This window comes from Dipodomys spectabilis, unplaced genomic scaffold (genome assembly GCF_019054845.1).
Source record: "Dipodomys spectabilis isolate Male_0828 unplaced genomic scaffold, ASM1905484v1 ptg000024l, whole genome shotgun sequence".
Taxonomy (NCBI): Eukaryota; Metazoa; Chordata; class Mammalia; order Rodentia; family Heteromyidae; genus Dipodomys; species Dipodomys spectabilis.
Window position 1 is genome coordinate 15,986,686 of NW_024870701.1, and position 13,814 is coordinate 16,000,499.

The 13,814-nt window shown below is 40.1% G+C and overlaps 1 protein-coding gene across 4 annotated transcripts in view; it reads left to right on the forward strand.

Moving 5' to 3' along the window:
• Fhod3 (formin homology 2 domain containing 3) overlaps positions 1-13,814 on the forward strand; it is a 431,422-nt gene that overhangs the window by 303,294 nt on the left and 114,314 nt on the right. For 2 of the 4 annotated variants that reach the window (XM_042675147.1, XM_042675148.1), the window contains exon 11: positions 12,996-13,109. In XM_042675147.1, the coding sequence (XP_042531081.1) occupies positions 12,996-13,109 (114 nt within the window). Of the gene's footprint in view, positions 1-3,343; positions 3,434-6,068; positions 6,387-12,995; positions 13,110-13,814 lie in introns of all 4 variants that reach the window. The other 2 variants (XM_042675149.1, XM_042675146.1) reach the window with 2 other exon arrangements.

Sequence of the window (13,814 nt, forward strand, 5' to 3'; positions counted from 1 at the left end):
AAAACAATACCAACAAGCCAATTCAGCTTCAATGGAGAGCTGAATTAGGACGCCATGATGACTGGAGATGAGCCAGGAGATAGGACACAGGACACAGAATCATGGAGACAAACGTGGTATAGCATGATGGTGGCTAGGCTGGTCTGGGTTGGTGCAGAGGGCAGATCCACAGCAAATTCCCAGTCCCAGGCACTAGAATGACAGATTAAATAACCTCTCAGCCAAGTGCCAGCCACTGCTTCCAAGGATCTGGTCATGCCTATTTTCTGGGAGGCAGATGATGGGCAGGGGCTTTCTTCCCCCATAATGAAGACAAGATGCCAGACCCTAACATCTACCATGTGGCTAATATGGTGCTGGCCAGACCTGACCTCCTTACTTCATTAAGTATCAATAAGATGATGGCCTAACCAAAACAGTATCACTTCCCACTCTCTCATTCACAGACCCAGTAACTATTGTGTTTAAACGTGTGTATCACTGTCTTGCTGGGGTTTTTATTTTGTTTTATAGAGTTATTTTACACACACACACACACACACACACACACACACACACACAAAACCAAATAATGTATTATACAACATTACCCTTTTGAAATTTATAAAATTCTGATCATCTCATATGTTTCTTCTCCAACTTACCCTCTCTCCTCACTGTGCTTCTGATGGTCTTCCTTGTTGTGTAAAATTGTAGTTCATTAATTTTCACTGCTTGGAGTTGACAACAATTGCTTTCTCTTTGTGCTATTGGTGGCTATTTGAGATATTTCCAGCTTTGGTGATTATGCTGCTAAGAATATTCTTGGGCTTAATCTGACACATATGTACTTTTTATTATCCTCATGGAAGGATTCTTGTCCTTAGCACTGTTGGCATTTTGAATATAATTAGTCTTTATTGTGAGGACCAGCATGGGCATTGTAAGATGTTTGGTAATATCCTTGGTGTCTACCTACTATATTCTAGCAACTTCTCTTCCATTCAGTTGTGACTTCTAAAATTGCTTAGGATGACATTTTTAGGATGTGATGCAAATGTTTAACTTTATAAGATAGAGTTACCATAGTTGGTATACTTATTCACACGTCTGACACGAGAGTCTAAAAGGCTGTATTTCTTATGTTCTCTTCAAACATAGTATTTTCAATTTTTCCCAATGGATATGAATGGTGGTCTTAATTTATAACCCCCTTATTTACAGAGAAGAATAAGATTCATTTTTATGCAAGTTTATTGGTGGTGCTATTTGCTAACTTTTATATGGTATGTTATCTTTAAAATATATTTTGCATACTTTGATAGTTTGTATCTATGAGATATAAATGTTTACTGTGAGTGTATTGCTCAACTTTCCCTCATCCCAATTTGCTTTGGTCCTAGAACATGCTGTAGTATTGTTCTGAGAGTTTGCCTTGTGCTTTTGAAATAGCTCAGCAAAGGTCATTTGTGTTTTGAAGTCTAGGAGACAAGACATGAGTCTAAGACCCAAATTTGAGAAGTTAAATTGCTTTTGGTAGAAACTTTGCCCTGTTCAATTTGTTAGGTTGAAGGCCTCTGGGTTGTTTTTCCAATATGAAAAGGGTGGTCCCAAATCAGGAGTTACTTGTGGTAAAAAAAAAAAAAGAAAAGAAAAAAAGAAAACACCTATTAGTTCATAGCAAGCTTGTACCTGCTCCTTAGCAATAGAGGTATCTGATGCTCAGAAGCCAAACACCCAGAATTACTTAGCACAGATATAAACAACAGGGAGTCAGAGGTGGTATTATAAAAGAAGGTCAATGGGTTCCAGGAAAATGAGGGATTGAGAATCTCAGAAGTTACAATGCAGGTGATCTATGTGGACAGTGACTTAAGTCAGATGATGTCAGGGCTTAGTGGGCAAAATAGAGTAATAATCCAGCTGTCAAAGTTTTTAGCTCCTGCTCATCTACCTGCAAAAGAAAAACCTATCTTAACAACAGCCAAAAGAAGCTGTGTATGCTTATATCTGTAATCTCAGATATTTTAAAGCAGAGATAAGAGGATCATGCCTAGAGGTCAACCTGAGTGAAAAAAAAAATGCAGAATTCTAACTCCACAAATAAGACAAACTTGGTGGCACACATCTGTAACCACAGCTACTCAGAAGGCAGAGGTAGAAGGATCATTATTCAAGGATGGCTCAGGCAAAAATGGTACAGATCTTACCTAGTTGTGAGTTCAAACCTTAATACCACCAAAACAGAATTAAGAAAAAAGAAGAGCGGATGAATGAATTTATCATCTCTGTGAGTTAGCTTTTTATTGTCATGACAAATACCTGAGAGAAACAATTTAAAAAGAGGAAAGATTTAGCTCTCAGTTTGAACTTTTAGTCCATTATTTCTGGGCCTGTGCTCAGATAGCACATCATTACGTAAGAGGATGATGGAGCAGAGCCACTCCCTTTCTGGTGTCCAGGAAACAGTAGAAGGGACAGGGGACAGCGTAAGTCTTTCCCAGGCATGTCCTTAGTGACCTATTTCCTACAACAAGGCCCACTGTCTACTTCTCACCACTTCAGAATAATGCCATCATATTCTGAATCCATCAAGGGATTAATCATTGACTAATCAGCTACCAACTTATTAGCTAAAAATCTGCTAGCTAGCAGCTAAGTCCCTGTATGTGTACCATGAGGTTGATGCCAGATTGGTCCTTGATGGTTTCTGATTGAAAGAGTTACAATGACAGTGTGCAAACTTAGTGATTGTCTTAGCAGCTGCTTATCACCAAGAACATATTCTGGATGATTCTTTGTGTGTGTACATGAAAGAAGTTCTACCAAGGCTAGCAACTTCTCTGAATCACATGCAATAAGTCAGTGTAGTGACCTCCAACCAACTTAACAACAAAATATGGTCTCTTCTAGGTTTGATATTTCCTTAACATTTAAGGTACCATACGATTGTTTGCTGTCTTCTAATGGATTAAAAGTGTTCTATTGCTGGGCACTGGTGGGTTACATCTATTAATCCCCGCTGAGATCTGAGCATCACAGTTTGAAGTCAGCCCAGGCAGGAAAGTCTGTGAGATTCTTATCTTCAATTAACCACCCAAAAAATGTGAGCTGTGTCTCAAGTGGTAGAGCACCAGCCTTGAGAAAAAAAAAACAAACAAAAATCAACCACAAAAACAAAGAGACAATGCCCAGGCTCTGATTTCAAGTCCCAGTACCAGCACAAGAAGCAAGAAGAGTACACCTTTCCATTTCAGCCACATGTGGTTTTCTTTTGTGCTTTATCTTCCTGTTTTTGTCTAATGTTCATCTTACTTTTCCATCTTGTCTCTGTGTGCATTTCTGTTTTGCTTGCCTGTCTCAGGGATGAGGAGGAGGAAGAGGAAGAGCCAATCACGGAGCCCAATTCAGAGGAGGAGAGAGAGGACGAGGCCCAATGTCAGGGCAAGGAAAGGTACCGAGGGCTGGACCCTCCCAGGCTCAAGCCCAAAGCCTGAGGCTCCTCTTCAAAGGATGGTTTGCTACCACCACCTTTGCATAATTGCACTTCTCACCAGCTCATAGGGACAAACGTTCACTTTGTGCACAGAGCCACAGAATGACTAGTTTTTAGAAATAACTGAGCACATTTTCCCTTGAGAATGGTATTTTTTATTCACATCCTGCCTACTAACCACACTTTATGGAAAAATTACCCAATTGATTTTCTGCCTATTATTCTCTCCTTCAATCAGTGCTTTGCCTCAGAAAGATTGATGGAGACTATAATGGCTCACTTCTGTTGATATTTTAAGCCTTTCAGCATTGTAGTAAAGAGTTGCTGGTGCCCTTCTTCCCACTAATTTTGCTAATACATGGTTATGCAAAAATGTGTGGGTAACTCCTAGGTTAATGATCCAAATGTTCCAAATGGATAGGAACTTTTCCCAGATAGCAAAGGGAAAATTTCTTGTATTGACGTTTGTACTCAAACAAACCTATAGGGCAGCAGCCTTTTGGGAAGTTTATTCTTATGTAATCAACCCAGCAGAGAGCATTCTCTTATCTTCAGGCAGTGTTAACATGCATAGGTACCTTGCACATATTTTTAAATTTTGTAGGTTTTGTTCCCCCCAAATAAGTTCTTTCTAAAAATAAAAGTACTCATGGGTAATTTATTTGTTGATATGCAAAAATAATTTAAACTTGGATGTGTTCCTTACCCTTGCAAATTAATGCTCCTTTAGTGTTTTGTTGTTGATTTTTACAAATAAGCAAAGTAGGAAAGTTTTTGGATGGCTTCCAGTACCTCTTTCTCTTACCAATTTTGAAGTTGACACAGCACTTGGCACTGATACCTCATCAGCCAGGGCTGTCTTTGCCCATGAAATTCTTATATGACACTCTGAGTCTCTCTTTATTCCAAATGGTCTTAGAATCCTCTATGAACTGGCAGGTGATTTTTTTCCCCTACATATATGTAGAGAAAGGAAAGGAATGAACTGATCATGGAGCATTAGCCATACATTTCAGAATGAAAGGGGAAAAACAAAAACAGCCCCTTGCTTGTGTTGATGTACCAGGCTTGCAGACAGTGATGGGTTAATTAGGGTACTTTGGGAAGGGAGGAAATTTGGATGCCAGTCCCACCTCAGTCCTGCTGTAAAGTATGTAGACTCTTAATACCCTTGTATGCTCCCTTAGTTGATGAATGTGCTCATACCATCCAATACGTAAATCTTTAAATCCTCCTGTGGTCATATGGCTCAGTACCTTTAAGACCAGGTGGAAAAATCTGGCTAAAAACATCAACCTTCAGAGGAATCCCTATGGACAGTGTGCTTTCTGCACCTTAGATTGTTACTTATACAGGCAGATAAAGAATCCTTAGGCCATGAAGAATCTGATTGCATGAATTAATACGGGAAGGCATTATTCCTAAAGACTAGTTAGGCATTTGAGTTTTAAGAAATAAAGGTGTGCGTATTAAATACCAGAACTTAATCTTGACAATACCCAGGTTTTCATTAACCTTGATCCAGAAGTTGTTGGCTCTCTAATATAAACCTGTGAAACCATGAAGCGGCAGGAAGTACTGGTGCTTGCTTCTGCATGGAGAGTGGCCTCGCTGCTCCCCCATCTCCTGGCTTCTGCTGCTTCAATGCTTCAGTGTCATACTCCCTCAGAAAGCAGTGTGTCCCTGCTATTGCCTGTAGGTGGAGCTCTCAAAGGAAGTAGCTCACTTCCCATGTGCACATGGATATGGCTGGAAGGGAGGCTGTGATTTTGAAAAATGCAAAGTTTAACATTGGTTTTAAGTTTACAAAGGTATGTGTTAAAATACTCAAATATCAAAGTCCTTTGAAGACGAGGAAGTTTGTCATTTAAAAATAATTTACTTGATGCAATTGGATAGACAAGGTATATACAATTATGTGATTATATATAGTATATTGATCATCACAATTAGATAACTTACCACCACTTACAGTTACTATTTGTAGGAGTAGGGTGTAGGAGTAGGGTGTGTGTGTGTGTGTGTGTGTGTGTGAGTGAGAGAGAGAGACAGAGAGAGACAGAGAGAGACAGAGAGAGGATGATGATGATGATGATGATGATGACAGCGATGATGATGATAATGATTATTGATAGCTGTAACTCTTGACCTGTCTAAAGGAGCTTAAATGTTGAAGGCTTAGAAATTGGATCTGAACAGAATGTAAGCAACATTCTTTGGTATCCTGTCACCTTCCTTTTGGCTCTTTGCTTTCCTTTCTGGCATTTCTTCTTTTCTCATATCTGTCTATGCTTTTAAGAACAGCTTTGAAAGCAGTTAGTAAAGAATATACAGAAGAGCCTGAAGGTCAGGGTAAATGCCCTCCTAGGTCTCTGTATGCCCACAGAGATAGGCAAAGCTGGTGGGCCAAGTCTGACTGGGCAAACCAAAACTTTTGGTGATGGAATTGGATGTTGTAGCTCAAAAGATTCATCTGGAGTAGAAGTTAGTGACTGTCATATAGTGAATTTGATACATCTCTCTTTCTCCTAACTTTGCTTTCTCTCTCCCAAATACTTGTTTTCCTTTCCTCCCCTCCATCTTGGACCCACAGCAAAGCCAGCTCTCCCTCCAAGCAGAGCCCCCATGGGAAGTACGCTGATCCAGAGAGCTCTGGGCTCCCAGCCATCTCAAGTGCCACCTCACATGGAAGGCAGCTTCCAGGCAGGCCTGAGGCCACCCAATCTACTCTTCTGCCACCTTCCAGCCCTGCTGTGGCCAATCTGTCCTCTTCCACCATGCCCAAAGCATCCCCCACTATAAACAAGCTGCCCTATGTACCTCACAGTCCATTTCACCTCTTCTCTTATGACTTTGAAGACTCTCCTTTATCCACCAAGGACAAGGAAGCAGAGCCCCAGAAGGAAAACAGGTAGATTGCCTCACATTGAGGCCTGTGTGAGACTAACCTGGAGTGAGTGCAGCACATTAACTCCTCTTCTGCCATCTTTGTGTGGATTCAGTCAGAGCCCAAACTAACTCCATGTATCAATGGGGACTAGTGTTTACATGAACTTCAGAAGAAAACTACCACTTGTGGGAACAGATAGCTGCTTAACGGGGACTTAGACATAAGGTTTTTTGGAAACACGGTCTGTCAAAATTTATACATCTCACCTATCCGTCCAGCATGTAGTCTTTCTACCTGCCAAATATAGACAATTGCTTGGGTCTCCTCCATGCAGCATGGCCATTGTATTTCTTCTTTTTTTTACAGTTTTCCTGACTCTGTCTCTCTGAGCACACACACTGCCTCTGAGCCTCAAAGCTTGCGGTCTTTCTCTTCCCAGAGGTGGGTATCTTGTCCTTATTTTCCCTTTTCTCTAGCTTTCTGCTCTGTTTTCTATTATATGCATTTTTAGCTTCTTTCTTTTGTCCTTCCATTTTATTTTATTTTTTAATATTTTGGGTGATCCTGGGGTTGGAACCTAGATTCTTATACTTGTGGAACAGGTATTTTACCACACCTCCATTTTTCTTCTCAAAGATTATTGCTCAGGAATGATAAACAATGGAAGTTCAAGCCACTTTAGGGAGGATTAAACTAATTACATTATTTAACTATGAATATTAAAGTGTTATAATAATAAATTTTATTGGCTATTATAGAGTAGATGAAGGTGTACAAATCCAAATGTAGCAGAGAAAGTGTAATCAGTGCTTGTCTGTCACATGACTGCCCTTTGTTCTTGCCTAAGTTGGGAACTCTTTGCTGCAGTGGAGAACAGGAACAGAAGGTCAATAGATTTTCAGTGATCTGTGTTCCCAGTTGTAGATCATTCTAATGTCTACCTCATCATAGAATCATAGCTAATATTTCTTGAACATTTTTATGATCCAGACTCTGTATTTTCCATAAAGTTGGAAAACAGCCATTAAGAAGTAGACTGTCCAGGTTGGAGGCATGGTTCAGTTGGTAGAGTGCCAGCCTATCAGCAAAGAATCAGGTACCAAGTTCAAGTCCTGGTCTTAGAACAAACAAACAAACAAAAAAAAGGAAGCAGCCTCTTTTTCTAGCCCATAATTATAGCAAGGAACTGAGGTACAGAGAGGATAAGTAGGCCAAAGTCATTGAGCTGTTGAGTGAAGGTTTCAATCCCAGGCAGCCTGCCTCTGAGTCAGGCCCTCACTTGTGCATTGGTCAGCTGCCTGTTAGCACTGGTTCTCCATATTTAGGGGCTTGCTCAAGCCTCCCTGCCTGGGGACTTTAGGCAGGTCCTTGTAAGTGTGAAGCATTTCCCAGAGCCTGTGTTTGTGAGACCCTGAGTCTTGGTGCCTGACGTGAAGCTGGGCCTTGTTTCAAATGAAACCTTATAAAACTTAAGCCTAGACAGTAGTGCACTCTCATCATGAAGATGACTAGTCTCCACGAATATCAGACCTTCCTTTTAATAGATTGAAGGATTAATCTAGGATTAATCTGAGCTTGTCAATCATTTTCACTTACATACAACTTAAAAAGAAATGCCCAGAGTTTTAAAGTTTTGTTTTAAATCATAAATCTAAGGAGTTGTATAGGATGTAATTTGTCTATTGTATGTGTGCTTATTTTTATTGACATTTTGGGGCTTCACATTTGATTTTGTTATGAGAACATGTATAACAAAGTCAATCAGTCATCAGTCAAATGAGATCTATTTTCTGTTAGGAAGAAAAATATGGTTTCATGTTTCAATTTATTATTATTTTCAGCGGTAGCAGGATTTGAACTCATGGCCTTAAAGTTGCTAGGCCACTGCTGTCCCACTTGAGCCACACACACAGCATTTTTTTCCCTTGCTTTAAGTTACTTTAATTTTTGTTACTTTTTGTTCAGGTTGGCCATGGACTATTCCTCTACATATCTTGAATCGTAGTTGTGAGCTACCACAGCCTTTTGTTTATTGACATAGCAACTTGTTCCCTAGGCTGACCTCTGAATGTGATCCTCCTGATTTCTACCTCCCAAGTAGCTAGGACTGTAGGTATGTGCCCCTGGTGCCTGACATGTTTGAATTTAAATACGCATGTTCATAAGCATTCCTTGGACAATAATCTCACTGTGAAGTCTGATTCTCAGGTGGGGGCAGGGCAGGTAGATTGGCATTAGGTGAAAAGCTTTGTGCTGAATTTGACCCTGGATGATTATAACGCTACCTTCTGCTTCATCAGGGTGTCTTTTAGGAATTTCCTTGGAAGTGATGATTTTCCAGACTTATTCCCTTGCTTGGTATCCTGGTAGCTTCATAAGGCAACACCCTACATTGTTTCAGCCTGCTTGAGGGTTTCCGTCTTTCTAAAAACAAAGAGCTAGTGTGAGAGGAGGGATAGGAGGAGAAGGAAGATTCCAGTGAAATAGCTCAGGCAGACCCCATCTGAAGAACAAAGCACACTAAAGATCACAGAGCTCAGAATCTGCTTCCTCTTGCTTTCAAAACAGCTTTGAGCCGTGTCTCAAGACTGTAGGTTCTTATGGAGCTTGCTCAAGTTTAAAATCCTGGAACTGTGATCTTTCATATTAATTGAATAGGCCAAATCCAACAAGACTTCCACCCTCTGAAGTGGTATTGTGTGCAAGTTAGGAGCTACACCTTGGATTACAAGCATAAGCTCTCAGCCAGGCCCCAGTGGCTCATGCCTATAATCCTAGCTACTCAAGAAGATATCTGAGGATGGAAATTCAAAGCCTGAGCAGGAAAGTCTGTGGGGGCTCTTATCTCTAATTAACCAGCAAAAGCCAGATGTGGAGCTGTGGTTCAATGGCAGAAAATAGCCTTAAGTGCAAAAGCTAAGGGATAGTGTCCATGCCCTGAGTTAAAGCCCCAATACCAGGGCAGACAGGGAAGGAGAGAAGGAAAATAATTAGGTCTTGCAAACTCATCTTTCCTATTATGATGTTGCTCCCTGACAGTCTAGATTTTCTGGTGAGAGCCTCAGCCTTCGGAGAGGCTTTCCTAGTCCCAGTTTCCTTCCCCTTGGTCTCCAGGCCTCACTACATGTAGTCCTGGGGGACTGGAAATTAGTGGAAACACATAAATTACCTGTACATTGTGGAAATACAGCTACATGTTTGTGAATGAGGAATGACTTAAGACTTAACTGAGGCACAGTTTTATCATTCGGCAGGAATTTCAATCCTACAAAAATATTGTTGGTACCTATTGAATTTTCTGGTGTTCACTCATGGTGGTTTTCATGGGTATGTGTGACCACCAATTTGACGACTCAGTGGTTTAATGCAATTAAATGGGTTATAACGGAGACCAACCTATTAGTCATTAAAACAAACCCTACCCCACTCACACATAAAAATGCTGAACAGTAAATTATATGATTCAATGTGCTTGGCTGAAACTGAGAGGCAAAACTGGGCAGATGATGGAACATTTGAATTAATTGCTTGGCCATTAGAAAAACCAAAGGAGGGAAAACACATTATTCTTGTTTTATTTCCATAACGTCATTTAAGCATAATTTTAGCAAAGTGATCCTGTTAAAAATCCTCTGAGGATGTCCACTTGTGGTTGGAAGAGGCCATTGCAGCTTCTGGAGTCACATAGGATCTAAGCGCCTGGCAGCTATGCAGAGTGGCAGCATCCAGTCCTCTTCACTGAGACCTAAAGGCATCTTTCGTGGCTCCTCCTCCCTCCCTTGTGGGGAATTTGCTGCCCTGCCCTATCTCTGTCTTCATTGCATGTTAACTTCCCTTCCCTTCTTTCTTCTGGTTTCATTTCTTTATTTTGCCAGTCCTGGGGCTTGAAATCAGGGCCTGGGAAATGTCCTGGAACTTCTTTTGCTCAAGTCTGGCACTCTACCACTTGAACCACAGTGCCACTTCTGGCTTTTTCTGTTTATGTGGTACTGAGGAATCAAACTCAGGGCTTCATGCATGCTAGGCAAGCACTCTACCACTAGGCCACATTCCCAGCCTGCTGTTTTCTTTTTATGGTCCTTCTATCTTTTGCTTTTCTACCTTCTCCATCACCTGTAGTTTGCAAATCGTTATGAAAAAAAAAAAATCAACCCAACATGTACTTGGAGAAGTCGTTAACCTGCTGGACTTGTAGAGTATTGGGTTTGCTTGCTTGATTTTGTTTTTAAGAGAAGAGAATGTAAGTCTTCAGAAACCAAGAACTATGAAGGTGGCATTTTAACAGGACAGTAGGACAAAATTGTGTGGTCTTGAGTTACTCTGTCTAGTGAAGTACTTACTACTGAGCACATGTCTCATAGGTGATAAATAAAAAAGTAAGAGGCACACCAGCCATTCTGTAATCTTGTAATCTCAGCACTATCGACTCTGGGCTTGTGAGTTCAAGACCAAGCTGGGCTACACAATTGTAGGAAGAGCAAACTCAGACTCTAAAGAGACAGAGGGAGAGACAGACAGATAGCAACAACCATGGTGCAGAGTCAGCAACTTGGGATGACTTGAGAAATATAAATATTTTACTCGCCACTATTATAACACTATTATTGAAAGCTGAAATTTCATGTCTGTGTTCCACTTTGTAAAACAGATGGTCTATTTTTACTCTTTGTACATAGTCTTTTGCTTTTGAGATAACTTTACAATTATGACCATATGCTATACCATAGTGTGTTATGATGTTTTTTTTTTTTTTTAATTTAATTTAATTTTATTTGTGAACATACTGTACAGAGGAGTTACAGTTACATGGGCAGGATAATGTGTACATTTCTTACCAAGCATTGCAGCCTCCTCCTTTGTTTATCCTTCACATCCCTTCCCAGCCTCCCCCCTCCCCCCCTAATCCCAATCCTTCTCCTTCCTCCCTCCCCCCAGCCCCCCCCCCACCAACATTGTAAAGTTCGTTTTGGACATGACAACTTGTACTTCTCATTGTTGCAACAGGTCCACCTGTATCCTTAAACAACTGGTTTTTTGTTATGATGTTTTATATTATCTCTGTCAACTTTTTCTATGGTACCATTTATAAAATTGGTAATGACTTTTAAAATGGTTTTAATAAGATAGCCCATTGGTGAAACATAGATACTACTTTGTTAACCATTTCTTTGTTACCTTGATGGGAGAGTTACCAGGTTTTCACTATGAGCCAAGTAATATTCTAATATTTTTACATGTACCATTTTCAGCACACAGAGAATCAAAGGGTTATTTCCTTATGCTAGCATCCCAATAGCAGACTTAATCTTCACAGGATATACAAATTTTGAAGTACAATTGCTTCCTATAAGGGTTAGTACCAATTTCTGTTGATGGGATTTGGACTGGATTCCTCACATGTAGGAAAGCCTTTGTGCACCTTTACCATAGTGACACATCTTAATACAGTGCATCTATTAGGGAAGAGCCAATCCTGCCCTGTGCCTGGGTAAATTACAAGGCAAACCCTCCTGAATCTCATTATTTGTAACTAGTCATAAGTGCCTGGAACTGTATGAGGTTTTCAGATGAAGATTGATTTCCTGGTACTCTGAGTGATGACAACTACACACAAATAGGTGAAGGGTATCTATTTTGCAAACAGGAATTGAAGCTCAGATTTTATAAATGTGAAATGTTTCTCTAACCAAGCAAATGCTATTTTCTATAGACCTTTGCTAGAATGAATCCTAATTGTGCCATCACAGTGGTAAGGAAAAACCATTCGTTCCAGTGAAAATATTTGGATTCTTAATTTATATTAGTATTAATTTTAATAAATATTTTAAAAGATGGCAACTGTGGCCATTTTCTTTATTTTATTTTATTTTTTAAATTTTATTTTATTTTATTTGAGAACATACTGTACAGAGGGGTTACAATTACATGGGCAGGATAATGCATATATTTCTTACCAAGCATTGCAGCCTCCTCCTTTGTTTACCCTTCACCTCCCTTCCCAGCCTCCCCCCTCCCCCCCACCCAATCATACCTCCCCTCCCCCCCCCCACACCGACATTATAAAGCTGGTTTTGACATGATATTTTGTACTTCTCATTGTTGCAACAGGTCTACCTGAATCCTTAAACGACTTGTTTGTCCCCGTCTCCTCCACATGTTATACTGACATCAAATATAGTGAAAGCGGGGGTTACACTGTGGGGGAGTGGCCATTTTCTTTAATACTTTTCTTATAACTCTTTCTGCCTAATGGCTTTAGATGGGAAAACTTCTTTAAGAAGACATGATCAATGCACAGTGGTCAGTAACTCTCTATCAATTAGAATAATCACTTGCAGTAGTAGCATTGTCAGAATTATCTTTCTTTTTTATTTAATTTTTTCATTGTGAAAATACCATACAGAGCGGTTACAATTACACGGGCAAGATAATGAGTACATTTCTTATCAAGCATTGTTGCCTCCTCCTTTGTTTCCCCTTCCCGTCCCTTCCCATCTCCCCCACCCCGGTGACCCTCCTCCCCCCCTTCTTGCAAAAATTAAAGCAGTTTTTTTTCAATCTTATTATTCAGTCTTACTGATTTGTACTATTTCTGTCTTGTCTCTAATTGAAACCTCTATACTTTTTTAGATACAGCAGCCTCAGCAACAACTCTTTTTCCTCCTCAAGACCCTCATCTGGACTGAGTGTGTCCCCCACAACCACATCATCTCTCTTACCTCCACAGGAGGCCAGGACAGATAGGTGAGTTCTGGGGTATGGAAATAACTCAAGTAAGGTGACTCTGTTTGGAAAGTGTAGCTAAAGAAAAAGTCTATTATAGGTGTAGATATTGTCCTATCTACCTACATTTGTTGGAAAATATCACAATTTCTTCTAAAATATTTGAGTGTGAATGTTTTGAGTCATCCCTTAAAATGGTTCTTAGTGGTCTGTGAGTTCTACAATTTGTCTTAAACACTTCAGTTTTCACCTTTGAACACCTAAGTCTATGTTAGCCAGAAGGTAGTGGCCCATGAAGGTGCTATGTAATTAATCCAGGACCTACCAGAAGAGAAAAGAATTCTATGGGTACATGGAAGGAATTTAACTTGGCAAAAGTATTAGACCACCAGAAATTCACTGATTACTACTTCTAGAAGCCAGTGATTGCACAAGGATGTGTTTACAAGAGTAAGGTAAGGACTATAATTTTAGAACAATTAAAAACAGTTACCCTTACATGGCAAGAGTGTTGAATTAGAGGAGATTGTTTGGGGTTCCAACTCTCTCACTTGGAAGTTATTTAATCCCTGAGGGAAAATTCCAGTTTCACCAACCTTTCATAGAGGGTCATTCTTGTGAACAAATAAAATTGTTCAGATGAAGGCCGCTGTATACACTAGAGAGCAGTGTGGAGGCAATGGCTGGAATAGCTCCTGATTCACAGGGAATCTAGATGTGAGCCAC